General features: G+C 35.7%; 5 protein-coding genes across 11 annotated transcripts; all 5 read right to left on the bottom strand.

The window, feature by feature from the left end:
* Nucleotides 1-127: 127 nt before the first annotated feature.
* LOC108205410 (replication protein A 70 kDa DNA-binding subunit A) lies at nucleotides 128-5,080 on the bottom strand. Its single transcript, XM_064085988.1, has 3 exons — nucleotides 4,659-5,080; nucleotides 987-3,566; nucleotides 128-364 (listed from the first exon to the last, which is right to left on the bottom strand). The coding sequence occupies exons 1-2, from the start codon at nucleotides 4,931-4,933 to the stop codon at nucleotides 995-997; spliced, it is 2,847 nt and encodes a 948-aa protein (XP_063942058.1). The 5' UTR covers nucleotides 4,934-5,080; the 3' UTR covers nucleotides 128-364; nucleotides 987-994.
* A 3,159-nt stretch (nucleotides 5,081-8,239) lies between these two features.
* LOC108200674 (protein CYCLOPS-like) lies at nucleotides 8,240-13,382 on the bottom strand. 4 transcript variants are annotated; one of them, XM_017368912.2, is made up of 11 exons: nucleotides 12,994-13,378; nucleotides 12,817-12,872; nucleotides 12,293-12,430; nucleotides 12,101-12,149; nucleotides 11,972-12,024; nucleotides 11,184-11,878; nucleotides 10,682-10,725; nucleotides 10,534-10,582; nucleotides 9,569-9,617; nucleotides 8,763-8,891; nucleotides 8,240-8,637 (listed from the first exon to the last, which is right to left on the bottom strand). In XM_017368912.2, exons 1-11 carry the CDS (start codon nucleotides 13,177-13,179, stop codon nucleotides 8,514-8,516), a joined length of 1,572 nt encoding a protein of 523 aa, XP_017224401.1. In that variant the 5' UTR covers nucleotides 13,180-13,378; the 3' UTR covers nucleotides 8,240-8,513. The 4 variants fall into 4 exon arrangements, 3 of the variants coding, with proteins under 3 accessions (XP_017224401.1, XP_017224418.1, XP_017224409.1); XM_017368929.2 differs by having other exon boundaries at nucleotides 9,569-9,614; XM_017368920.2 differs by having other exon boundaries at nucleotides 12,101-12,146.
* Nucleotides 13,383-15,310: 1,928 nt separating this feature from the next.
* Nucleotides 15,311-16,828, bottom strand: LOC108224875 (transcription factor DYT1-like). The gene is made up of 4 exons (XM_017399654.2): nucleotides 16,207-16,828; nucleotides 15,951-16,127; nucleotides 15,673-15,849; nucleotides 15,311-15,581 (listed from the first exon to the last, which is right to left on the bottom strand). Exons 1-4 carry the CDS (start codon nucleotides 16,369-16,371, stop codon nucleotides 15,507-15,509), a joined length of 594 nt encoding a protein of 197 aa, XP_017255143.1. The 5' UTR covers nucleotides 16,372-16,828; the 3' UTR covers nucleotides 15,311-15,506.
* Nucleotides 16,829-16,969: 141 nt separating this feature from the next.
* LOC108224785 (ATP-dependent Clp protease proteolytic subunit 4, chloroplastic) lies at nucleotides 16,970-21,532 on the bottom strand. Its single transcript, XM_017399546.2, has 2 exons — nucleotides 21,054-21,532; nucleotides 16,970-17,680 (listed from the first exon to the last, which is right to left on the bottom strand). Exons 1-2 carry the CDS (start codon nucleotides 21,452-21,454, stop codon nucleotides 17,197-17,199), a joined length of 885 nt encoding a protein of 294 aa, XP_017255035.1. The 5' UTR covers nucleotides 21,455-21,532; the 3' UTR covers nucleotides 16,970-17,196.
* Nucleotides 21,533-21,875: 343 nt separating this feature from the next.
* LOC108225416 (omega-hydroxypalmitate O-feruloyl transferase) lies at nucleotides 21,876-24,863 on the bottom strand. Of its 4 annotated transcripts, none has more exons than XM_064085986.1 (4): nucleotides 24,723-24,863; nucleotides 24,356-24,424; nucleotides 22,795-23,309; nucleotides 21,876-22,584 (listed from the first exon to the last, which is right to left on the bottom strand). In XM_064085986.1, the coding sequence occupies exons 3-4, from the start codon at nucleotides 22,835-22,837 to the stop codon at nucleotides 22,160-22,162; spliced, it is 468 nt and encodes a 155-aa protein (XP_063942056.1). In that variant the 5' UTR covers nucleotides 22,838-23,309; nucleotides 24,356-24,424; nucleotides 24,723-24,863; the 3' UTR covers nucleotides 21,876-22,159. The 4 variants fall into 4 exon arrangements, with proteins under 4 accessions (XP_063942056.1, XP_017221636.1, XP_017228187.1 ...); XM_017366147.2 differs by having other exon boundaries at nucleotides 22,795-23,208; XM_017372698.2 differs by lacking the exon at nucleotides 24,356-24,424 and having other exon boundaries at nucleotides 22,795-23,208; nucleotides 24,723-24,862.
* Between the last annotated feature and the right edge of the window lie 208 nt (nucleotides 24,864-25,071).

Here is a 25,071-nt window from a genome sequence, read left to right as displayed (position 1 = left end):
TTTCTATATCAGTAACACTTGAACATAATTCTTGTGGTGAAGCAGTTCTAACATAAAGCAGCAGCAAGATGTTGCTAAAAACATCTGCCCGTTTTGCCACATTAAGAATTTAACTAAACATTCAATGTCAAGCACACAAGAAAGCCATACATCAGTAAATTTATAAACACATGTAGCAGAAAACAGATAACAAATAATGTACGGGAACACAAGTAAACAAGAAAACAAAGATCTGATCAAAGATAAAAAGGCCAACTAAGTGCCAATTACAGCAAGCTTGGTCATTATAGACAAAAGTAGTTCCAAAAATCTCCAATATCAAAGGTTTGAGCCCAGTGACCAGGATTTTATGATTAGCTGCCAACTGAAAAGCAAAAACAAGAGAAACCATTATCAGCACAATGGTATCATAAATATGATAAGGAAAGAATAAGGCTGCTACCTACAAGCAACCTTGATTTCATATTATTGACTGTTTTTGTCCTAAACTGTAAGTTAGTCTTCATATAGGGTAATATTAACAATGTTACATTATTTAGCTTGCTGATTTTCTTTCTGTATATCACAATAGCAATAGTAAACTCGTTGACACTGATCATCATACCTTTAGCTTGAACTATACTTAGCAAATAACAGGCAACTTCGATATGCAAGCAAGTATCAACAACTTTAAAATTAATAGCAGAAAAAACTTAACTTGCCACTTTCCAGGGTAACAAATGATCAATATCCAGATGTAATTATAATCTTACTAATGCTTCAGCTAATTGGCTTGTAAACAAGCCACACAACCTTTTTCATACAGGTCTTATAGTTCTAGATCTTCATTATTTATGACCTAGATTCTGCATATTAATCATATTCGGACTTTTATCTTGTTAGGTCAGATAACCCTATAACAGGCCTCAAATTAGGCAAGAAAATGGATGTGTGTGTGTGTGTGTGTCTTGAATAACAGCCTACAAGAGTATGTTCGACTATATTACCTGCATAGTCAGTAGCCACCCACATACTGCTTTGAAGCACTTCCGTATCTTCCAGACGAAACATTGCCACTTCCATAACCAGCAGTCGCACCCCCTGCACTGGGACAATCTTTTGCCCAGTGACCACTTTGATGACATTTGAAACACTCACCACCATTGCCACCACCACCAGCAGAAGCAGAAACATTGCCACTCCCATAACCAGAAGTCACACCCCCTGCACTGGGACAATCTTTTGCCCAGTGACCATTTTGATGACATTTGAAACACTCACCACCATTGCCACCACCACCAGCAGAAGTAGAAACATTGCCACTCCCATAACCTGGAAGCCCACTCCTAGCATTGGGACAATTATTAGCCCAGTGACCATGTTCATGACATTTGTAACACTGTCCACTACCACTGCCACCACCCCCAGTGCTGCCACTGCCAGCAGGAATCGTCTGATTATTGAAACCTCCACCATATGAATGCTCTTGAACATCCATAGCAGCTGGACAATTATTACTGCTGTGATCCATTCCACCACAGGTACTACACATCATATATGCATTAGTCGGCCCAGTTGATGCAAGCCTAGAACCAACATTTTGGTTCCCAAACTGACCTACTTGACTTGCTGGCAACCCAATCCCTTGACCAGCAGAACTAACATTTCCCGTATAGTTGACTTTAGGATGTGCAGACTCCTTAATCCCAAAACTACCATATGCAGCATTATTCGTTCCAGTGTTCAGAACAGAATTTTCAGACTTCAAAGCTACTGAACTTGAGTCAACCCCCTGAAGCTTATTAAGTAAATCCAAGAGACCTCTAGTCTCGGATACAAAATTTAGTTTATCTACTTTGACCACAGTGGACTTCACCCGCTGTTCATCACTAAATGTCTCCTCCTTCACTTTCAACTTGAACAAATATTTGTTGAAGAGAATCTTGCGGACGTATTCTGAAAATTTTTCATCATCTTGGTCCTCATTTTTCATCATATACAAATCTTTTGCAGGAATACCAAAAATTTCATCGCCGATTTCCTGAAATCCAGTTACCCATGTTAAGCCAGTATGGTCCTGTATCTGAAACTGGAGTATATATCTATAATCGCATTCCTCAACAGACTGATCACACCTCTCACATCGCCACGTTCCATCTCCATTGTTTATAACTTTTTTGTTGCACTGTCGTTCTCCGATCTTTAGGGGACATGCAGTATAGCAGAAATTGTCCGTTTTAAGATATGATAGAGTAGCAGCTACTGTGATCCAATCTGGCTTCTCAGAAGTCCCTAGTTTTTCGTCTTTGATTTGTGATATAGTCTTCCTAACATCTTGCCTTCCTATTGCTGTCTCCCTGGATATAGAAGATACTTGAGCATTCTTTCCATCAGTCTCCATCCAAGCTTTTAAGTTGTGAGCCTCGGGGATATCTGGCTCTATAATCACCTTACTAGTAGGTATTGTCCCTACAGCCTTCCCATTAAAGTCACTTACTTTAGCAGATTTCACAGCCAAAACAGGAAATACCCCTGAATCACAAATGTTTTGTAGTGTTTGTCCTTCTGCATTGCAAAAATCTCCCCACAAAGTTACTTCAACACTTCTTCCAGACATGTCTTTGATGTGGAGAGCCCTCTTCAGAGTTTCAGTGCCATTTTTCCTCATTATCGGGCTTGATGGACTAATAGAGCAAAGAACACCAATGACATCAATAACGGTATTATTTTCAATACCTTCAATTTCAGCTACAGACCGAAATTGAAATCTCTGTTGCGGGATTGAGTGTTCACCTTCAAAACAAGGCTCCACTGTGGAGGAGCTGTCCAACATAATTTCATGGTCATTAGGGAGATGATTAAAATTTCTTTGGGCAGGTTTCAGCGTGCCTTTAGAAATTAAATATACTTTGCCATCCTCAATCTGGTGGTAGAACTGGTCAGCTGCAGCATTAAAGCAGGTTGCACGTATCTCTCCACCATCAGAATCAAGAAGATCAAAAGAAAATACCTTCCCTTCACCCCGCTGATTACTGTAGCGTTTGAGAGCCCCTTTTGCTGTCACTCTGGCTTTGATTGTCCACCTACCTTGATATGGATTAAGAGCTGCAATAGGAATAATCCTTGGAGGTGCTCCATTTTTTGCGATTGGTCCCCTGTTTCCATACATTGGAGGTACCTGAGGATATGCTGGCTGAATAGGACGCACATGATTATTCATAGGTGATCGTGAAATTCCAGTAGCAGACTCTGTGTTTGAATATCCAAAGCCTGAAGTTGTTTGATTATATTGTCCTGATTCTGCTTTACTGCCAAGAGAGCTATTGTATAAAGGCGGACCAGAACTCCTACCTTGTCCAGGAGCCTGCATATAACTTCCGACACCTACATTTTCATTGTTAGGCATTAACCCAGCACCAACTGAATTTCCATTGTGATATTGAGGATTATTAGAATTTCCGCTGTGACTTATGTTAGAAGCCGGGGAAGGTTTTGCTGGACCGTCAACTATTGGTGGATATGGTTTTGGATCACCAATTGTCTCACACTGCTCTAGTACCAAATCCAGATTGACAATTATAATTATCCTGAATCAAAATTATTGACATCAATAACACAACATCAGAAATGAATAAAGAATTTCATATGGATTCAAATAAGTCATCAGTGATATTTGTTTAGAGGATTGAATCTTAGAGCGTCTCTGAATCAGACATAGTAATATTGAATCCACATAATTGTTTAGAAATACTCCTAGACGAGGATAAAACGATGATAAACATTACTACTCGTAATATTAAGTTTTACAAGTTCAATAAAAGCAAACTAGGGATCTTTCTTATTTAGCTGACAGTACACACATATACAGAAATTTAACAAACTGAAATTTATTTTTATATCTAGTTTTTTTCTAAAAATATAAAATCATATTTGGGTTTCATTCTCCACTTGCAATTCCAACAAAATACTGAACTTTAGCTTTGCATCAAAGTTATCCACCTACTAGTAACGTAAAACCTCAATGTTTTCTACATTTTATTACAATTCAAGTTTGGCTTCCGGTCTCTTCGACTTATTGCACCATTCAATTCCAAGTATTTATAGATCAAATACAAACACATAAGAATAACTGGCCCCGAGACTTCCACAAATAAAAAAGTAAAATAGTCCAAAAATAAGCACTGGAAAACAAGAAACCAATCTCCAAAATCCAATCTTGATGAACCCAATATCAAAAGATACTAAAACCCAAACAGTTCACACTCATAAACAAGAATCAATGTCAAATATCCAGTCTTAAAGAATCCCAATTAAAAACCCAATCAAAATCAAACAATTTCACACACAAGAACAATAACCCATTCTCTAAAATCCAAATTTAAAGAACCCCATATTATATAAAAAAAATCAAAATCAAAACCCAACATTCTCCACACAAGAACGAAAGCCAATCTCCAAAATCCAATATCGAAGAACCCCATATCGAAAACCCAACATTTCCACACAAACAACAACAACAAACCAATCTCCAAAATCCAATCCAATCTTGTAAAACCTTAAATCAAGAAAGCACCAAAAGCCCAACACTTTCACACACATAACCTAAAAAACAAGAACCCACCAAGCAAAAACACAACAAAACCCAAAAAAAACATTCAAAGAGATGAAAAGATACATACACTCGAGTCTGGATGCGATTACAAACAAACTCATTGAGCTTCACCACAGACCCTTTCACCAGCTTATTAGCCTTCACCAGATCATTGTTCTGAGTAGCAAGCATCCCCTGAACAGTGAAAACCCCATCAGACAGCAACAATCTGTACCTCTCAGAAGCTGAATTAGTGGTCTGCACAATCCTCACATCTTGAACTTGAAGTATTGGGTTGATATCCACATGCTTATCTTTGCTGTTGCATATCATATCAACTGACCCTCCTGACAAATTCACCATTTTCAGTGTTTTGATTTGTGAATAAAGATGGGGTTTTGAGAAAATGGGTCTGTTTATATTTGTGTGTTTTACTGTGTAGATGAGATTTGAAACCCTAGGAAATTGGAGAGTGTTGAGGAAGTTTTTGAGATGGGCGCGAAAATACAGGGGTTGTGGGCGGTTTTGAGTTATTTTTGAGTATTTGTATCGTAGAGTTGTGGGCAAAGAGGAAAGTGAATGGTCTTTTTGTAGCAATTAATTTCATTAAATTAAATATTAATTATTAGTAATTTATCGGTGAGGGAGATTCGGAGCTCTTAACGGCCACGTAATATTTTTCGAATTTAAATCAATATTTTTTAAAATTTAGAATAAATCTCAACGAATATGAATCGGTAATTCACCGTGATAATTCTTTCATGCAAGAAAACTTATTATCTAATCGTCGGACATGTAAAATGATCGGAGAAATTTAGACAATAAAACTTTAATATCTGAAAAAAAAACTAGTTTTCTTCCGAGAATCCTGAAAATAAAACAAAGAAAACAAGAAGAATATAAGTCAATATATGTAACAGATTATATATATCCAATAAATAATTATTATTAAAAACACGTGTATGTTGCAAGTGCAGATCAAAATATTCCCACAATCATGATAACTAACAATTGAGACAATTAAGCTCACAATTAAGCCACAATTAATAAAATATTAACTCCCTTAATTAAGACACAATTAACGTCCTCAATTAAGGCACAATTAACGCCCGGAGGCACAATTTACGCTCTTAATTAAGAGGCACAATTAACGCACTCGATTAGGAGGCACACTTAACGCGCTCAATTAAGGCACAATTAACGCCTTCCTTTCTAAAACCGGATCCATACTGATCCCATATAATCCCATATATTTAGATAATATAAAATTTAAATATCTGAAAATCAAAAAAAAAAAATCCTAAAATTAGGGTCCGTTTGGGATTATTGTTAGAAAATGTGGAGGTAAAAAAAATTTTGTTGTAAAAATTAGATACTTCCTATGTCCCAATTAATTGTATACGCTTCATGGAATATCATTTTAAAACTCTTATAAAATATAGTTATGTAATTTATTTTTAAAATTTTCTTATTTTGTATAAAAATTTAAAATCTAAAAAATAAGTTATAGAACTAGATTTTGTGAAAGTATTAAAATTTGTGTCGCATCCCATCCCCCAGTATATACTATTGGTTAGGACGGATGGAGTTTCTGATGATAATTTTTTGATATTTATTTATTTTAAATTATAATTAAAAGGTAATGTTTTCGATGATGTTTGATAGTGATATTTGCAACAATTTTGTGTAAATGAAGAGCAGTTTTTTCTAAAAATATGAGAGATTTGTTTTTTTTTAAAAACAGCTTTTCAGCTAGAAGTTACTGTTTGAAAAAATTATTTTTAGATTTTTCAAACAATTTTTCGCATGTTTTTCAGAAAAAACTGCTACAGAAGACTTATCCTAGACTTCACCTAAACAACTAAAAAGCCGTAACTTATTTCTAAAATTTAAATAAATGGAATATCATCCAGAAACTACAATCTTGCCTAGAAAATTTAGGAATTCAGAATAACAAATCCAACCGAAAAACATATTTGCAGTTGCACATCAAATAGTACTCATATAAACTGATAACTAGGTAAATCAAAAATAAAAAATGAATTTTTCAAAAAAATGTATTTTTTAATTTTCTACTCTAAAAAATGGATATAACATAAGCGAATATTTAAAATAAATAGAAATCCTATCAAATGAAAATCACTAGAAATAACAAGATAAGGATAAAAACACGAAAATCAAACAAAATTACAAATCGAATATAGTAATTCGATAGACGGTAGCCTATAAATTCAGCCTATAAATTTTCAAAGTTAATTCAAAAACACATGTGAGCGATGGATGAGACTCTGTTTCTCTCGCGTTCTCTTTCTCTCTCTCTCGTGCGGATTGGCGATGGTCAGAGATCATGAGAGAGAGAGAAAGAGAAGGGGAGAGGGAGAGAGATGGGGATGATCGATGGCCAAGAAGTGGTAAGTAACCACGTAGTTATTGTTATATTATGCGATCGAGTCTTGCATGCATGTTTAAGAAGTTTAGTATTCTTCTTGTCACTGCCTGCTTTAACACCCAAGAATCTCCAAGAACCTAGTAGTATTCTTCTTCTTTAAGGTATGGGATTTATACTACTGATTATTATTCCAGCCTTTGTTAATATTGTCTCAATTTTGATGATGTTTTATTTAAATATTTTGTGATGCAGTTGAAAGAGGGTTATGATATAGATGTTTATTCAAATACTAAGGCTTCTGAGACAGTACCCCTTATATTGAATGCCTGATCGATGGATGAGAAAGATGTCAAGATTCATCAAGACAGAGGATCTTGAAAAGCTTTCTTCAGACTTGTTCATATACGAGGTCTTTTAATTATCTGTTTTGGTTTACAAGAAAATACTGAGACGCTGATCTCAACTTTTTCCTTAAGAATACAATTCCCTTTTTTTCTTTTTCTTTTTGAATACATTGATAGTTTCTGAAGAGGTCCATATATATTGGTAAATTTCTACATCGTGTGTTCTTTTGCTAGATTTCATGTGATTTCTTGAAAGATTATATTGTTAGTTACTCATCTATGACAACAATGTACTTGTATTATCTGCGAGTCTGGCATGTTTACATAGTTTAGTGTTCTTCTTGGTACTAGCTGCCTGCTTTAACAGCACAAAACTGAATCATGTCTTTACGAGTGGGCCACAGCTCACAAGAATCTCCAAGATTACGGTGAACATAGCAGATAACTTTGATTTCTGAATTTATTTGGAAAACATCAATACTTGTCTGAAATTCACCGTTAAGATGGAGCGTCATAATCAAGAACACCCGACTTGTAATAAAGATATCTAATTTTGATGGTCCCGAAGATCTAACTTGTCTGAAATCCCTAATTCCTTGATCTCATATTGTTGTATTGGATGGGACTTATCCTTGATCTCAAATTGTCATCCGCATAGATTGCTAAAAGAAATTTCCAAACTTAGATTTATTACGCACTTCAGGCGCTAAGTTGATTACTTGATCCTTATAACATAAACATACATTAATTGTAGTATTGTTCCTTAACTATCATATGAAAGAGATTATACTTTAGAATTATTTACTTTGTTGGCTGTTGATTCATAAAATATGTCACTTTCTTACATTATAATGTATTCAACTATGTTTTAATACCTGTTATCATCAAATAAATTACTCATTTAACAGGTGTCAATACGAAAAGAAGGGCATGCCATGAAAATGAATATGATAGATCATTACCGCATCACTTGTAAAGAAATCAAAGAAGGTATAAGCCTAAATTCAGCATACAAACTGATGTTTTTAGTGCTACTGTCTTAGGAACATTTGACCCAACATAGTTGTTAAATCAAGATCGACCATTTGTTCAAGAATATGAATTCAGTCCGGTTAAACATGTCTTAATTACTTGTAGAATGCGATCCTTGTTTAGTAACTTAGTTTGAGGTAATACAAAGTGTTCTAACTAGAAATATCATGATCAAGTCTTACATCTTGCTTGTCTCCGAGTATATCCTTTCGATTTCTTCCAGAAGCCGTTCCTTTTCATTTATCAAATCCTTGTTTTGCTTCTGTAGCTCTTCTATCTGCTTTGTCTGTTCGGAGTCCTTTCTGCAATATTAATAACCAGCATTTATTTGTTACAAGTAGTTCTCTTTTGGACTCTAATCTATCAGAATAATAAGGTACTGGAAAGTTTGGTGATGAAAAGACAAGTAAATTATGTTTTTTGTCACCTATTCATAAAAGACAAGTTTAGCTTCAGTGATCGCACTTCCTTCTCAAGATTTTCGCAGCGCTTTAAAACAGACTGCATATCTGATGGAATTACTGGCGTGAGAACTCTTTCCTTTGCTTCTGCCATCCTGCATCATTCAAAAGTGATTTATGTTAACCTGTTAAAATATATACTTGATGAAAATATGAAATTTAGTTATTAACAATATTAATGAAGGAAAGAAATGGAGTAACATATGCATCTGTCATTTCTTTGCTATTCATTCAAGCAGATAAGTGAACAGAAAATGATATATCAAGATGCATCTTACTTTTAAATTAATTTATGAGCATCATGTTTTTTCCAGCTACTCTCATAGTTGTTTTGGAGTCTCCTTTAACTGATTTGATGATCATTCTGTACATTAAGTTGCAGCAGTTTTTCTTACCTAATTTAGTCTGATGTGGTTTTTCCCTAGGCATCATAGTGTTTGACAGAGCTTTCGACAACTACGTTACTTTACTCTAAGTCCAGGTTACACAATCGGACATGGGAATGGACCAATTCATTTTGGACCAAAACTTGTGTTAATTTAAAATAGAGGTAAAATATGGTTGAGTCAGACATGTGAACATTTATCCATGTCGTCATGTTGGATGTTTCCAGGCACAGGTAACATATAATGATTGAACTCTTGTGCACAAATCAAACACACACTGAACCACCTAATTTCTCTTTTTGCTTATGATTCCTTCAAATAATCAAAAAAACGCACATAAATACTGAATCCACAATAGTTAGAAGTGAATGCAATACTATACTTACTTCCGTGACCGCTCCACTCTGCGTTTCTTTGTTGGATCGGTTTTATCTGCTGCAAAATAATTAATGTTTAAAAAAAATTAAACATATGCATATACTCAGAGAAAATGCCAATGTTATACACTAGTCATAAATGGTATTGGCTGGTCTGTGCACACAATTTGTTATCCTCAGTATACAAAATTCATTTTCTTATGGCATTAAATGACTTGAATAGTATTCTTCAGTCACCTTGTACTAAAGCTACCAGTTCTATTAGGCCTTTCACTTTATGAGCTGCAGCAGGATGATAGTAAGCAAACCTTTACTTGTCTAAGTTTTAGGTTATAGTCTGCATTTGACTCATTTTCCAAGTTTATATTTTCCTCCTTTGGCAACTTTAACAAGTCTAATGTTTGTCATCTAAGAGAGATCCCTACACTTGGCCAAGGGCATGTATCTTCCTTGTAATCACATATTTAGAATTTTCCAAGTGGTTGGCTGTAATTCTGCACTGGACTCTCTTTACAAATTCTTATCTTCCTTTTGCCGTAATAACAAGCTATTGTATAATATCTAAGGAAGAGATTCCTTGAACTCTATCACGAAGGACATATGCATGATTTAGGACATTTCAACGAGATATTAATGACTATATACTACTACCTCCGTCCCTTTTTACTTGTCACTTTGACTTTTTGCACGTAACTTAAGGTGATTAAAGAACATACTTCTACTTATTATTTTAAAAATTTTCTTTTTCTGAATTAAAGTTTATAGTTTATATTTTTATTCACAGAAAGAAAATTTTAAAAATAATGAGCGGAATTATGTTTTTTACTCACCTTAAATTACGTGCAAAAAGTCAAAGTGACAAGTAAAAAGGGACGGAGGTAGTATTACATTTCTTCTTAGACCTTAAGATCACACAGAATACCAGATTTATTGCACAGAGTTATGAATGCTAGATCTCAAACAAAATTAATAACCTGAACCAGCTGATGTTACAGAGCCATATCGCACCAAACCTCCTTTTTGCTGGAAGGGAAATAAAGTGATGAAATACGAATTTAGAATAGCAGTAACAATTTAAAAAACACTGGCACTCTAAGAAATTAAAGGGCTCGTCATAAATACCTGGCGATCGTCTTTTAGGGCATTGTTTATCCGTTCTCTGACATCTGTAATGAAGATGCTTCAGTACTAGAGATATACTTGGAGAAAGAGAAATTGTAGGAGATTTTGGTAGTAGCCAACAAGGCTGCCATATAACTTTTACCAAAATTGTCCTATATTTAAAAAATAATGACCTGAACTCTTCTTCGGATCTAATGCACTCTTAGTTTAGGGGTGTGATAATCTAGTTTGCATCTCCATATATTCAAGTTCAGTGAATCGTGAGAGAGGTAAATTTGATATGAAACCAATGTAACTTTTTACAAAATTACAGGACTGCCCTGATATGCTTGTTTTTCTTTTTCATGAATATATGGTTGCTAACTTTATGATAAAAGCTAGCTAATATTACAGATAAACTTGACAGACAGTAGCTTCCAGCAGATTAAGTTAAACAGGAATATTTTAAAAAACAGTTAAATTTTGTGAGTACTTTCAGATAAGCTTGCTCGGCTGCTCTTACCTTTGGCTTTTATCCCATTTTCTGAAATATTCTCATTTCCAACTTGTTTTTTTGAGCTTTCACAGTGGCTCGGAGCCTGACCTGAGTTGCTGGGACCATCATATGCATCTAAACCAATGGAAACTGCAGGTGTAGCAGCACAAGATTCGCTCTGTGACTGTTCCCGAGATACAGTGTTTATTTGAACTTGATTTGCTGGAGCTAAGATTTCTTCTTCTATATCCATTAATCCATGAACTGTTTGCAGGACCCCAGGACCAAGAGCTTGGTGAGCATGTGTATCTTGAAAACTTCCTTGTGCCTCGTAAATATGTCTTTCTTGTTCTTGAATCAAACTAGGATCACCTACGATCTCTTGAGCATCATAATAGCCTAATGACCGATCTTCACCAGATTTTTCAATCTGGTTATCAAGGCGTTTGCGTTTCAGTGAACCTTTCAGCATGCTCACAACAGAAGACACATTATCTATCGTACCCATATGAGGGGAGTTGAAATTAGACGACGAGGAATTTGATGGAGACATGAACGTATTGAGCGGATTGGGGATGTCAGAAAATAAAGCTTTATTAAATCCATTTGAATTTGTAAGATCCTGCTGCAAATTACCAATACCATGTCCAGAAGCATTAAGATTATTCATAGCTTCGATGCCAAATGCTGTCTGCGAATTTTGTAAAGCAACATATCGTTTCCTGCAAATATTTAGTCGCAGCAAGTATATTTACTTTGCATATATGATCATCATGTGAAGGTTTTGGAAAATGAAAGCTATCACAGGAGTTTACCTTAATTCAGATGAGCGACTTCTCGTCATGGGCTGAGAACTATGGAACCATGCCTAAAAGGTCAGATATAGATATTAAAATGAGTTTCTTATTAATGTGATGCATTTGCATGGCTTAATGTAAACAGACCTTAGCCAAGTAAAGGTTACTAGCTGGTGCCCCTGTCTCCACCACACTGCTGTTAAAAAGGGGATTCATTTGGTTATTCAAGAAGGTGGGCTCATATTGTAAACAAGAAGAGAACTAAAGAGGGGATACATAGATTCAGTCAAAATTGTTGCACTGGTGAAGAATGCATGATGCAGGCCAAGAACAAGCTACCTGGTAGGATGCTGATTGAAATGGTCCAAAGATTCTTCAGCAATGCAAGCGTGTTCCAGTGTTGGGTTCTCATTGCTTCTTTTCTGTGGTATTGCTGCATTGTGCTGATTTGGCAGAATGGGCAATTCAGAGGTAATTCTGCATTATCAAAATCAAAGTCTTCATTCAGCAGTTACTAGTTATTGAAGACTATTAGATCTCCTATCCAGTAATGAAAAACATTTCAATAGAGCGAAACACATGGCACTTACAAAAAAGGGAGTAATAAGCAAACAAAAACAGAAATTTCTGTAGTATCAGAGCTATATAACACATAATCTTATGTTAGCAAATCAGAAAGATTTGAAGGGAATGTGAATGTGGTCATGAAACAGCCTAAATCAGGGGAAAAGTTGAAAACAAAATAAAACAGATAGTGTATATGTCAAGGTGTGGGGGTTTAGCACTGTGAAGGTCAAATACTCTATGCTAAGCGCTGCTGCAAAGTTCATTAAAAAAAATTCTAGACTCTCAAAGTGACAAACCTTCGTGATGCTTGCCGAGTTCGATGAGCTATGCCTGCTGAATTATTGACTTGATTCTGAAAAGGAACAGAAAACAGATCAAGGTCAGTTATGTAATCAAGATAGTCAGATAGACCAAAATATACTAAAGATAATTCAAAATGCATACTAGAGATAATTATATGCACAAGTTCTTGCCTCTCCGTTTGTAAGCCAGCTATTGAAGAGTTCCTCGCTATCTACTCTGAAGTTTTGAGAAAGATTCTTGAAACCTAGCATATCCATTGTTGGCACTGGCATACCAGATGATCCCTCCATCAAGGTCTTTATAAACAACTCTTCAGTTGAGTTTCTATATAAATCGGAGTACCTTCTGTCCTCCATATGTACTTACTAGTTAGAACACTAAAAAAGCGCGAGCTGTTCTACTAAACCCTTATTTTCTGCTGATATAAGAAGCTTATTTCCCTCTTCAAGCAACAGAATAAGGACTCTTTCTTTGCACTCAACTCCACAAGGGCACTTGATCAAGTAACCAAGAATACGGGTCAATAACGTGTGAAAGAATTTTATATTGTCATATAATTTAATCCCACAGATGTGTGTATTTCAGTTGAAATACCTACAAACTTGTTGATATATAGCATAAGATCCACTCGGGGCCTTCCTCTGACACCTTAAGGTTTAGATGGACGGGTTCTCAACATAATATCAGAGCTCTTTCTCTGACATTTTAAGGTTTTAGATGGACTGGTTCTCAACAATCAACTCTTTGGGAGTAGGTGGATTAAGAAAAAGGGAGTGATGGAAGCCATGAGAGGGACTGCTGCAATTTTTTACTTATATGTAAGATTAAATAAAGTAGCTGTTGAGAGGGAGCTTTCACCACATACACACACAAAAATGTGATGTAAGCCTTAAAAATCATTTTAGTCTTCCTATCTGTAGTGTTATTTGGTATCTACATATAAACTATAGTCCTTGCTAAAAAGTAATCCTTTGTCCTGATGTTCACGGAAATGTCATGCTGACAAGTTATGACGATCACCTCCCCTCCACAGACTCCTCAAAGATCACAGTTCACATATAACGAAGGAAAGCATTCTTTAAGGATCGCCTCCCCTCCACTTCTCTCTGTCAATTCTATTTTAAAAGGTGATCATAGGTGAAAGCTCAGGTGCAGGTTCTGGAAAAGGTCATGATGCACTGTGTATGAAATAATAATATCAAATACTAAAGTCCAACCTAACGTGGCTGTGCCGGCACTCAGTAGCAACAAAGGTATTTCTCTGTTTATAATTTCTGAATGACTTAAAATAATGCCAGTATAGTTGGCTTTCATTCCCTTCCCAACCCCAGAGACTCTACAAAAAGAACTTTCCTGCTGTCTCATTAACCTGGAAATTATCCCCATCTAACAACAAAGATCCATCAGCCATCAACAAATATTTCTGCAGACTAAGAAATGCACAAACAACGCACAACGACAACATGTATATTACATTTAGTCTTTCATGAAATTTGAATGAAATAGTAAGTTCCCGGACCCTGCAGGATCCTTGTGTATCGGGTACGAGGTTTAGCTGTCCACGAAGTGAATTTCAGCGGATACCTTTTGCAAAAACTTATGACAGACTAACAGGATGCTAAGTGGTGTGTTGGCCTGACAACATTTTAAAGTACTACTCTGCTAGTGACAACAATCCTTAGTATAGTACCATGTAAACACATCCAAATTATAATCCTTTGTTTATCATCTCAAGATTAAAAAGGCGCAGGGATCTTTGCAGGCGTCTCCACAGCTGACCTGCAGGCTCAGCATTTTAGCACGGTCTTTGCGTTTTTGTGACGCTATAAACATATACAAACATAAAAATTATTATCTATTATTATTATTAAGTCACCGGCCCTCTTAAGAAGTTAAAGACCGACACGTTAAGGCGTTAGGATAACTGTTTCTGATAGTAGACTAGAAACAGTTACTATTTAGTATTTACATGTTCAGTTTTTGCTGAAATATCTCAGTTGATATATTATTCCAGCAACACAAACTTGCAAAGTACCTACAGAATGTTGTGGAGTGACTCTGGTAAATTTACATTTTGAAACAAAAATTTACCCTCATTCTGTGGCAGGAAATTGGGATTGTGGGAGATGTGTGCAAAAAACACGAGGTAAGTCCTGGAGACAACTATTTAACATTTTTGAAAGCTTGACACTCTTGTGATGCTGCAGCAGGGGACTTCCAGGTACCAGCAGAGAAATTGAGCATCTATGGCTTCTGGACAGGTTGTTATCAACTTATCATTACCATAAATTAGTTGAGCTTTTTAATAACAAATAATTGTTTTAAGTAAAACCTGATTAAAAATGTCTGCACTGCGGCATACTGATGTAACTGTTTGTCCTGATATAGTGTTGTATTAATGGCTCTTAAGGTATATAACAAGTATATTATTTGTTGAATTCTTAATAAAATCGTTTATCATGTCCAATTCCTTTACCAGGTAGCAGTTAATAGCATTACAAGGAGCTATTGCACCAAGACCTACTGGAGACAGGGCTGGTACCAGCAAACTTGTACCTAAAGAGATTGAGACCAAGTTCAACTCCACGAGATCCTCCATTTAAATTGGGGGAGAAATGGGATATTGCTTCTGTTCTATATTTAGTTACAAACAACAGCAGAATAGTTTGTGTTGGGAGAAGTTCTAGCTGCAGGTAGTAATGACTTCAAGCAAGAGCTCTTTGATTCTTTCAATTCCTTGCATTCCGTTATCCATAACCTGAAACACAAATATTCATTAATCTAAAACATGGCGGACATTCAGCTCAAATTTGTATTAGTAATTTACTTTACTCTTCAACTAGATATACCTCTACGTGCGAAGTAAGAAGAACAGCTCCTTTTGAGGTAGTAACACTCATATCAGCTGGAACAAATCCAAGCACGGTCATGGCTTCAATTATTCTAGTAAATCCGCCTCTTGTCTTCTGGAAAAGGATCTTTATCCATAGCTTATTCGTGTCGATTTTAGACACCTTCACTTCAGGCTATGTTTTCAACAAAATCAATAACTTAGACCATCCTATTTCTATAGCTTGTGACAAGAACAATAAATATTTACTGCTAAATCCACTAGAAACTTTGTTACCTCAATCCCCCAGTTGTTCATATCTTGTGCAACATCAACCTCAGACCTCTCCATTTGTTGTTCATGCTCATTAATTGTTGCCTCCATTGCAAGAATTTGATCACTAAGCTCTTGCACACGGCTCTTCAGCTCATGAATGTAACTGATGGCATCGGTTATAATGGTTGGCTTCGTCATCTGCAAAATTAAAATCAAGCACTTCAATTTTACTAAACAAAAAAAATCAACATGTTACTGAAAGGGGAATACTTATTACATTTGTGATATTTGGGACCAAAGCTCTTAGCTCCAAGAGCCTTGAACTTAATTTTTCGCGGCGTCTCCTCTCTGCTTGAAGGTTTTTGGATTTGAAGACTTCCGTATCATCATCCGAGTCCCTGCCTCCTCCCATTTTTCTCTCAAAGTCTGCTTCTTCAGCCATTTTAAAAGTACAACAGAATTTGTTTATATAGTACTATCAGCTAGCTAACTATGTTTAATTGATGGTGTTCGTTATTTGTTTTTTTACATTTAGCTCACAAGAAAAACATTTTGCACTAGAGAGAGAGAAGATCTTTTTGTTACAGTTGACAGGCAGTCAACTTTATGCATATTCATCACAATAATTTTGAGATATAATGACATAAGTTGATCGTTTGCTGTTGTAATTCAGTTAAGTTGTTGGCTGTCAACTAGTCATGAAATGGACACTTCAATAAATTTCTTATATCCTCGTAACAATTAAGTGATGTGAATGTATTTTGGCACAAACAATTTCACAGAAGCTTTTTTCTTCAATTTGAATTACAAAAAAGACATTAAAGTGATATTTCCAATATTCTTAAGAGTAAATTATTTTCATGATAAAAAGAGAAAAATTGTATTATATATCCTAAATTTTAATTTTCCTAATTTAATATTTGCGAAAACAAGTCTAAGTAAAAACAAAAGTAAAAAAGAATGTAATAATAAACACCAATGATTATATGCTTGCTCACAAAATATACTGCATCCACATTGTATTGATTATGAGTTGCAAATAATTTAAAGACGCAGCTTTCTTCTAACAAAGGTAAAAACTGTTTCCAGATCTTTGAACAATTTCTTTTCAGAAATTACAACTTTTTTTAATGACAGACATCATGTTCACTCTCAGATTTGAAAGTGATTGACTGATTGTCTTAATTGTTACAGGTACTATAAAAGGCGAAAAGTTCAAAATAATGTATAATCTTAAACAAAATTCAGTGTACCTGCAATATAATCCCTAATATATCTCATCATCGGGAATTTCTGGAGTCAAAAATTTCTTTGGATCTTTGCTCATGTCCTCGTAGTTCAGTGTAGCTCTCACCCTATCTGGCACAGGCTCGAGTGGAATAATGCTATCTCTGTCAATAACACCATCAATTATACCATATTCAACTGCTTCCATCGGGGACATGTACCTGTCCCTATCGATGTCTTTCTGAACCTGTTCAAATGAACGACCTGTGGCTTCTGATATAATTTGTGTGACATTATTCTTGTTATGCATGATTTCATTAGCTTGGATTTCAACATCTATGGCTTGTCCACTTGCACCTCCAAGCGGCTGGTGTATCATAATTCTGGCATTGGGCATAGCTAATCTTTTACCTTTGGTGCCACCAGCAAGGATTACAGAAGCCGTTGATGCTGAGATACCGAGTGCAATAGTGGAGACATCAGCTCTCACTAGCTTTACAACGTCATAGATGGCCATTGTAGCACTGGTAGAATGTTAAGATCACAAATATTAGAAACATAAAAGGAAGCTGAAATATCAACAATGCTGCATCAAGCCAAGGATGTATGCCGATTGAGAAGAGTGCCTGAATCAATGTCTTAAAATTGATAAATCAGAAATGAAAGTAAGTATTATTAAGGATGCGTTGATAACCTAGTTGCAACAAGTCTCTCCCCCCCTCCTCCATCATCAAATTTCGAGTGTTCTAATCTCACACTTTCCTCGTTACATCGAATTAATGAATGAATAGAATTGTGGCATGCCAAGAAAATGGATAATATTTGATGTTTAACTAACTGTGGATAATCCAAATTCCAGCTTTCAGGTAAAGTTGAGGTCTAATTCAAACATTGACGCAGATAGCATAATCCATCGCCAAATTATATCAATGTTTTATCGGAGTATTAGACACAATTTAAACAACTATTTCATATATCTGAAGACACCAAGACCAACTAAAAAGAAAAATATCAAAGATACAAAAATAATGCATTAATCTGTTCTTGGCACATATTTAAATGCGTGCTAAGCACACTTCAACAGTAGCCGCATAAGTAAACAATAAGAACATAGAGGTAGGATAACTGCTAACACATGATATATGAGATAATGGTATTAAGAGATGTCTGTCATACGCAATAGCTTCCTAAGCTTAATTCATATCTAAATTTAGTTATTTATCATTTCAAAATAATCTGAAAAGTAACTGTTTGATGGATAAGCTAACAAAGGTTGCAGTTTTGTTTATGGACCAAATTCTGTGATTTGTTCCACTACTCGAACCCTCTATTTTTTTCCTCATATTCGTGTTGAGCTGACATATAATGTGGGATCCAAGACATATCTTTTAACTTGAAACTGGGCACCTCACCTTACAGTAATCCAGTTCAACATGAAATATAAGCCACCCCCACAACTTGCCTATAAAGAAAAATGTATCTCGAAGTCGTGTATTTATTTAGTCCTTGTGACTTTATGCAATGAATTTGACCTATAAAATTAGGTGTACACAATTTATGATTAGTAGGCACTATTTCATACAATGTAGAATGAACATAAGTTATATAAATTTCATTTACGCATAATTAACATGCGAGTCCTCGTACCCATGTCCAATTTCGCACTTGGATCAGAACCCGTGACAAGTGACACCCATATATGTATCCAAGTAACATAGTTACTTGTCTTCGACATGTATTATCTACTACCTTCTCCATAATTCTTTTTTTCAACTGTTGGAATCTGCAGCCACAACCAATTGGACGTGCACAGATAACCACCAAGGGCATACAATACCCTACTAACTACTTATTAGACAATAGTAATTAGTAACCCATAGTAAAATATGCATGGCTTGTCTTAACAAGATCATAGCCTTTGCCTATAATGGAACTAAAGGCTATGATCCTGAGCTTCTGAAAGCACTGTGCCTTAATATTTTGACGATGTTACAACCTGTAAATTAGTAAACTAGCTGGTAAATTAGTAACATGTATTTGCTTATTTATTTATTTATTTATTTATATGTGTATAATGTTTGATAAAATTAATTTTTAAAAAGGGATCCTTATATCGAGCCGCGAACCCAATCACGACTCCTCAGGTCGTAGCCAATTCATGCAAAGTAACACACGCAATCGACCGACCATCCATCCAACACTAGACAAGAGTTACCCATACTAAATTACGTATGGTGTGTCTTGTGAGGATCACTGCCATGGCACAGTGTTGAGCCTAACCTGTGCCTGAACAAGTACTAAATATGAGGGTAATCAAAGAAAGCTAAGGCCCTATGAAGTTTTGACAATCCAGCCTCTTGACATTATGAATGCAAGAATAAAAAGAAGAGAAACTCTAGCATCGAGAACTGTAGATAGCAATTCGTTGTTTTTAACCTTCCAGATGTTGACCATGTACTCTGAGTAAAAATACTCAAGTAAGTCCATATTACAACTTGTGATTCAAAAGACTCGCAGATTCAAACTTGTCAGCCTATTCTGAATATTAATAGTAAGAAACAAAGGAAGTTTGATTGAATTGGCAAATAATATGAAGGTGAAAAGAATGTAAAGAATTTAAGTCTTCAACCCTGATACCAGAACCTGGAGACAAGTTTTAGGATCTTGTTATCATGTTTTCAATAATTAAAGTTTTCATTTCCTCTGCAAAATTACAAGTTCCAACAAGTTGAATTATTATTCTAGTAGCAGAATTATAAAGTTGATTGCTTGTATGTAATAAATATACCAACTGCCACAAGATATGACGAAGGAAAAATAGTCATATTGGCCCTGTTTGGAAGTTAGAGGTTTGAGGAGAAATTAAAGATTTGGGTCATATTAGAGATTTGACCAAGAGAATCATCTAATTTTGGTGTTTAGTAGTTAGCAGATTGAAATAGTGGTTTAGATTCAAAAAGCTAATTTTCAAAAAGATGCAAAAAACTAAGTGAACGACTATTTACCAAACAGTTGCACACAAACCATCTAATTTAATCTGCTAGTCCAAAGAGCTACCGCAATCACCTAGTCAAAACAGCTCATTCAATCCGGTAATAGCTAACTGCTAACCGCCAATTGCCAAACATGGCCATTATGTACCAACTCTGCATTATTAATAACCAACAAACGCCAAAAAAAGCCTATTCTAGATCTCAAACTAAGATAACACTGGCTAATAAGACAACCAAATGGCATGTCAATATACCTTATAAATGTTATTCTTTATTTCTTCTCAAAATAATCCCACCTGAAAGTTGAAACCCCACCTCCTAGATCTAATGTACCAATCTAAACTTCAGACAAACTTCTTAGCTTTACTGTATTCATCCTCCATTAAAACCAACTACTATGCATTACCATCAGATACACAACCAACTCTTCAGCTTTAATTCAACAACTATCCGAATTTCTAATTCACTAGAAGTTAAGCATCTTCCAGTCTTCTTAATCTTTAGTCTTGATTAGAATTATCTTGCATATCTTACATTTTTATACTCTCATTACAATCTATAACTACTAAATTAAATAATTGATAAAGAACATGAACCTCCATAAAATTACAGGCCTTTCCCCTTTCATTCGCGTATTCAAAATATCTCGCAATCCTACATTTTATCATTGCTTAAAACTCTTCCATATCCAGATTCTTACTTTAGCACAAAGAATGTATGATCAAGAAACAAAAACCTCAATCAAATGAACACTTTTTTCAATTAAGGGTATACTTAACCTCAGAGAAACTATCAAAATTTTCCGGTCTGATGCTATAGACTCAATAAATCCATAAATATTTTACTGAAATAAATATCAAGAACATGAGATAACATCGAAAATACACAAAAACTAAATATATACCTGAGGGATCCACCAACAGAGTTAACAAAAAGCCTGATATCTTTAGTGGGGTCTTGAGCATCCAACAGAAGCAGCTGACTAATAATAGCATCAGCAACAAAGTCATCAATTTGAGAGCCCAAGAAGACAATTCTCTCTTTAAGCAAGAGGCCCATTGCATCTGTGTCTCCGCCCCTCATGGCCTGGGACGGCGGCGCTGATGCCGTGAAGTGGAGAGTGGGGTTGGGCTTGATTGTTTGGAAGCTGAGGGCGTTTGGGGGAGTGGGCTTGGAGGCTAATTGCTGAGAAGACTTGATGGGTGTGAAGGAAACGGAAGGAGATGAAATGGGTTTGAGTCTTTGGGGAGAGAGGGCGGAGAGAGAGTGAGAGGAGAGAGGGGTTGAGAGGGAGAGGAGCTCCATTGCAGAGAGAGGATAGACGAGATGTTTCTAAACTAGCACAAGAATAAGGAGGTGCTGTTGGACCTTTTTAGCACAACCGAAGCGCACAAATAAAACCAATTCAGCTATATATTTCAGAACTCATGGTACACGCCTCATTTCCAATAAGGTGCTGTTTGGAAACATGGATTTCATTTGAAATGTAGGATTTCAAATCCAGAATTTGAAATCCAGAATTTGAAATCCAAATCCATTGTTTGGGAATATTAGAATTTCAAATCCTGGATTTGAAATCCAAATCCACTGTTTGGGATATCTTAGTATTTCAAAAGCTGAATTTGAAATTTAAACAAATTTTTACGTAAAAACTTAATCATAACTCCAAATTTAATCACAAATGCGTACTTGAATATTTATCTAAATAATATTTTGAAGTTGGCGATACATGAAGATAGATATTTAATCTCATTCAAAATTACAAATAAAGTCTAAGATAAAATTCAAACAAAAATACAAAAACTTCACAGAGACATGTATAATTGATCAAACAAAAATACCAAATTCAAGAATCTCAACCTTAACACAAAAATGCTAATCAAGCACTGATAACTATACTGCAGAAACCTGAAATTATATCTGAAATGCTAGCACAATCCGGCGTTACTCACACTACACGCTAGCACAATGGCTTGTTCACCAAATCTCCGGCATTACTCACACTACACGCTAGCACAATGGCTTGTTCACCAAATCTCCGGCATTACTCACACTACACGCTAGCACAATCCCGTTCCCAAAATAGCCCTTCGGCAAGGGAGGATTCACCAATCTTGATCTTCCGTCAACAACAAATAATAGCTTGAGTTGTTGGTCTGGTTTCATCTGAAGAGCTTCAGTTCTTGCCCGCCACACCAAGGCCGTGAGGGCCACAAATGTGGAGCAGTTCTTGATGGTCCCGTCTTCCATGATCAACTTCTTTAACCTCATTAGCTTCTCTTGATCGAAGTTGAATGCTTTGTAAACCATCTCAGATTCTCTTATAACAAGTCCAACACCTTCTGTGTTCTTCTTGTCACCATCAGGCTTAAAACAATACACTGTCTGAATTATTGAAGCAATATTCTGATCGAGATTCGACAAGTAATAGTATTCTGGAATGTGCATAAAGACTTTAGCATGAGGAAAAAGACTGAGAAAGCAGAAAGATTAAAACATGGAGCAAGTATAGGAGTTTCCATCTTTCATAAATTTCCAAGATTTTGATAAAAACAAAAACCCAATAAACAGTTTCGAATTACAAGTTAATATCACAATCAAAATTCAGAAAAGATTCTACCTTATCTTTGAACAAAAAAGTATACCTGAATCAGATGATGACTTCCCAGCAGAAGAGGCCAGTAACATTCTGATTCAAGTGTTTAGGATCAAGTACACCAGACCCTCACACTTTAGATTATGAGCTGTATGTATGTAAATAAATAGAAAGAATGCTGGCATTTCTCAATCAAATGAATCCATTATAAATGCAAGCGAAAATCGTGCTGCACTTTAACATGACAACCCACAGAACCACATAGAAAAAATGTATAAAAGTCATAGAACTCCAGTCCCTCCTACTAGATATTCTTCAAACATTGTTTTGGCAAGTTGATCTCTAAATTCAGTCCACTCATTGGTAGATCGAGCAGTTGAGATGAAATCCTCTTCTTTATCTTCCACATCAATTGCTTCCATAGCTTCTAGCTCTTCTTCAACCTCTTGCATATATGTTGTTTCTTCCATGTTTTCACAGATTATATACACAAATTTAAAATTTTAAAATGAGAGCAGAAATTTAAAATGACAACTACACAGATTATATACACAAAGTTAAACCCTAATCACAAAAATGAGAGCAGTGAAATCATAAATCATAGGCAGACACATAGGCAGACTTCTAAAAATTATTCAATTCACTTTCACAGGTTTTTTATTAAATCATAAATCTTTAAGCACAAAGTCGCAACAGAAATACCACAGGTCTCAACATATTATTTATAATATAAGTCTAAATTATATACTTAGAAAAAACTTCAAATTCAGGAAGAAGGTTACAAAACGACCTAATTATACAGTTCTAGATTTAGAATTCAAAACATCTGCATATAATACAGGCATCTGATGGGCGAAGCCCTGGGGTCTTTGCCAGCCAAGGATCTTAAAGGCCTGGAAACTAAACTACAGAATGGACTTTGCAGAGTCCGCTCCAAAAAGGTCCTTATACATTCATAGAATATGCTGATTATTTCCTAATAAGAATTACTTGTTGAAGTACTGATTCAGAATATATAAACTGCAAAATGAACTTCTATTTGCTGAAATCGAATTCATGCGGAAGAGGGTTAGTGCTCATTTAATTAGTATATATTTCTCTATATTATTCCTTCATTTATTTCCAAAGTGCTCTTTATTTATGAGACTAAAGGTAAGGTTTGCGTGTACTGAGACTCCTTGGATTGTAACTAGTTCTATAGCTCAAATTCCTAATTAAACTGACCAAAAGCACAACTTTCATGTTTCTAGATTTGCCAGTATTGGATTGTATTCGAAACGGAAGGGTCTTTGGAATGGCAGGACTGGAAGGAAGATGTAATTGCTCTGGAGATGCGAAGCTTTAGTCGTTTTGCCATTACGCAAACACTTAAGCTAGCAGTGAAATGATAATTGAGAGGGGTCTATATAACATGGAGAGATGGACGTATTTATGTGAATACAGTGTATGTTACAGTAGCAGATAGTCTGAGCGAAATGTGTACAAATCGGAAATGTGTACCCGAAATATTATATCGAGGCACGCACCTAGTGAGTAGGCTATAATTGAGAATCATTACTCCTCAACTAATTCAAATTTTTACAATATATAACACCCAAACCTGATTTTACCTCGTCTACTGTATAGGCAACAGATTAGGTCTTTGTGATAGAATTCAAATCACCTGCCATCTAGCAGTTCTGGACAATATACATATACACACAGATTATATACAGAAGGTTAAACCCTAATTACAAAAATCAGAGCACTGAAATCAATTACACGCACATATATACATATAAATATCAAATTAAGCAACAAATTGATAACAATATAATCCAATACTGGCAAGAGAGACAGGGAGAAAGAGAGATACAGAGAGGGCGATAGGAAGAGAGAGAGAGGGGGAGAGAGAGGGAGAGAGAGAGAGGCAGAAAGGGAGCGAGAGGGAGCGAGAGGGAGAGGGAGAGAGAGAGGTGGAGAGAGGGAGAATTGCACCTTCGGAGACGGAAGGATGGCCGGAGCGAGCAGCAGCGTGAAAGCAGGGGAGAAGAGGAGCGAGCAGCAGAGTGGATCGGGAAGGAGGAGCTGGAGTGTGCGTTTAGTTTTTTTATTTCAAATGACATGTTTTGGAATGGCATTTCAAATTATTCTATTTTGACTTGTGTTTAAGGTACAGTTTGGGGTTGCTGTTGCAGACAGCAACAGCAGCTTTTTGCTGAAAAGCAGGTGAAAAACTGTTTGGTAAATCTAAAAGCAGCTTTCCCGAACAGCAGCTTTTAGCTGAAAAGCTGCTGTTAGAAAAAGCAGGCCGTCCCATGCTTTTAGAAAAAGCTGCTTTTCAGCT

This window comes from Daucus carota, chromosome 1 (assembly GCF_001625215.2).
Source record: "Daucus carota subsp. sativus chromosome 1, DH1 v3.0, whole genome shotgun sequence".
NCBI lineage: Eukaryota > Viridiplantae > Streptophyta > Magnoliopsida > Apiales > Apiaceae > Daucus > Daucus carota.
This window is presented reverse-complemented; position numbering and strand designations above follow the sequence as displayed.

Coding starts and splice junctions, on each gene's coding strand:
- LOC108205410 (XM_064085988.1), bottom strand. CDS start 4,933: ATGGTGAATTTGTCAGGAGGGTCAGTTGATATGATATGCAACAGCAAA. Junction 3,567..4,658: donor AATCGCATCCAGACTCGAGT/GTATGTATCTTT, acceptor ATTTTGATTCAG/GATAATTATAATTGTCAATC.
- LOC108225416 (XM_064085986.1), bottom strand. CDS start 22,837: ATGTTACTGGCCTCTTCTGCTGGGAAGTCATCATCTGATTCAG. Junction 22,585..22,794: donor GAAGTCATCATCTGATTCAG/GTATACTTTTTT, acceptor TGCACATTCCAG/AATACTATTACTTGTCGAAT.
- LOC108224875 (XM_017399654.2), bottom strand. CDS start 16,371: ATGGCTGAAGAAGCAGACTTTGAGAGAAAAATGGGAGGAGGCAGGGAC. Junction 16,128..16,206: donor TGGTCCCAAATATCACAAAT/GTAATAAGTATT, acceptor TTAATTTTGCAG/ATGACGAAGCCAACCATTAT. Junction 15,582..15,672: donor TTCTTACTTCGCACGTAGAG/GTATATCTAGTT, acceptor TTTGTGTTTCAG/GTTATGGATAACGGAATGCA.
- LOC108224785 (XM_017399546.2), bottom strand. CDS start 21,454: ATGGAGCTCCTCTCCCTCTCAACCCCTCTCTCCTCTCACTCTCTCTCC. Junction 17,681..21,053: donor TCTGTTGGTGGATCCCTCAG/GTATATATTTAG, acceptor ACATTCTACCAG/TGCTACAATGGCCATCTATG.
- LOC108200674 (XM_017368912.2), bottom strand. CDS start 13,179: ATGGAGGACAGAAGGTACTCCGATTTATATAGAAACTCAACTGAAGAG. Junction 12,873..12,993: donor GCTGGCTTACAAACGGAGAG/GCAAGAACTTGT, acceptor GTTCCTTTTCAG/AATCAAGTCAATAATTCAGC. Junction 9,618..10,533: donor TGTAACATCAGCTGGTTCAG/GTTATTAATTTT, acceptor ATTATTTTGCAG/CAGATAAAACCGATCCAACA.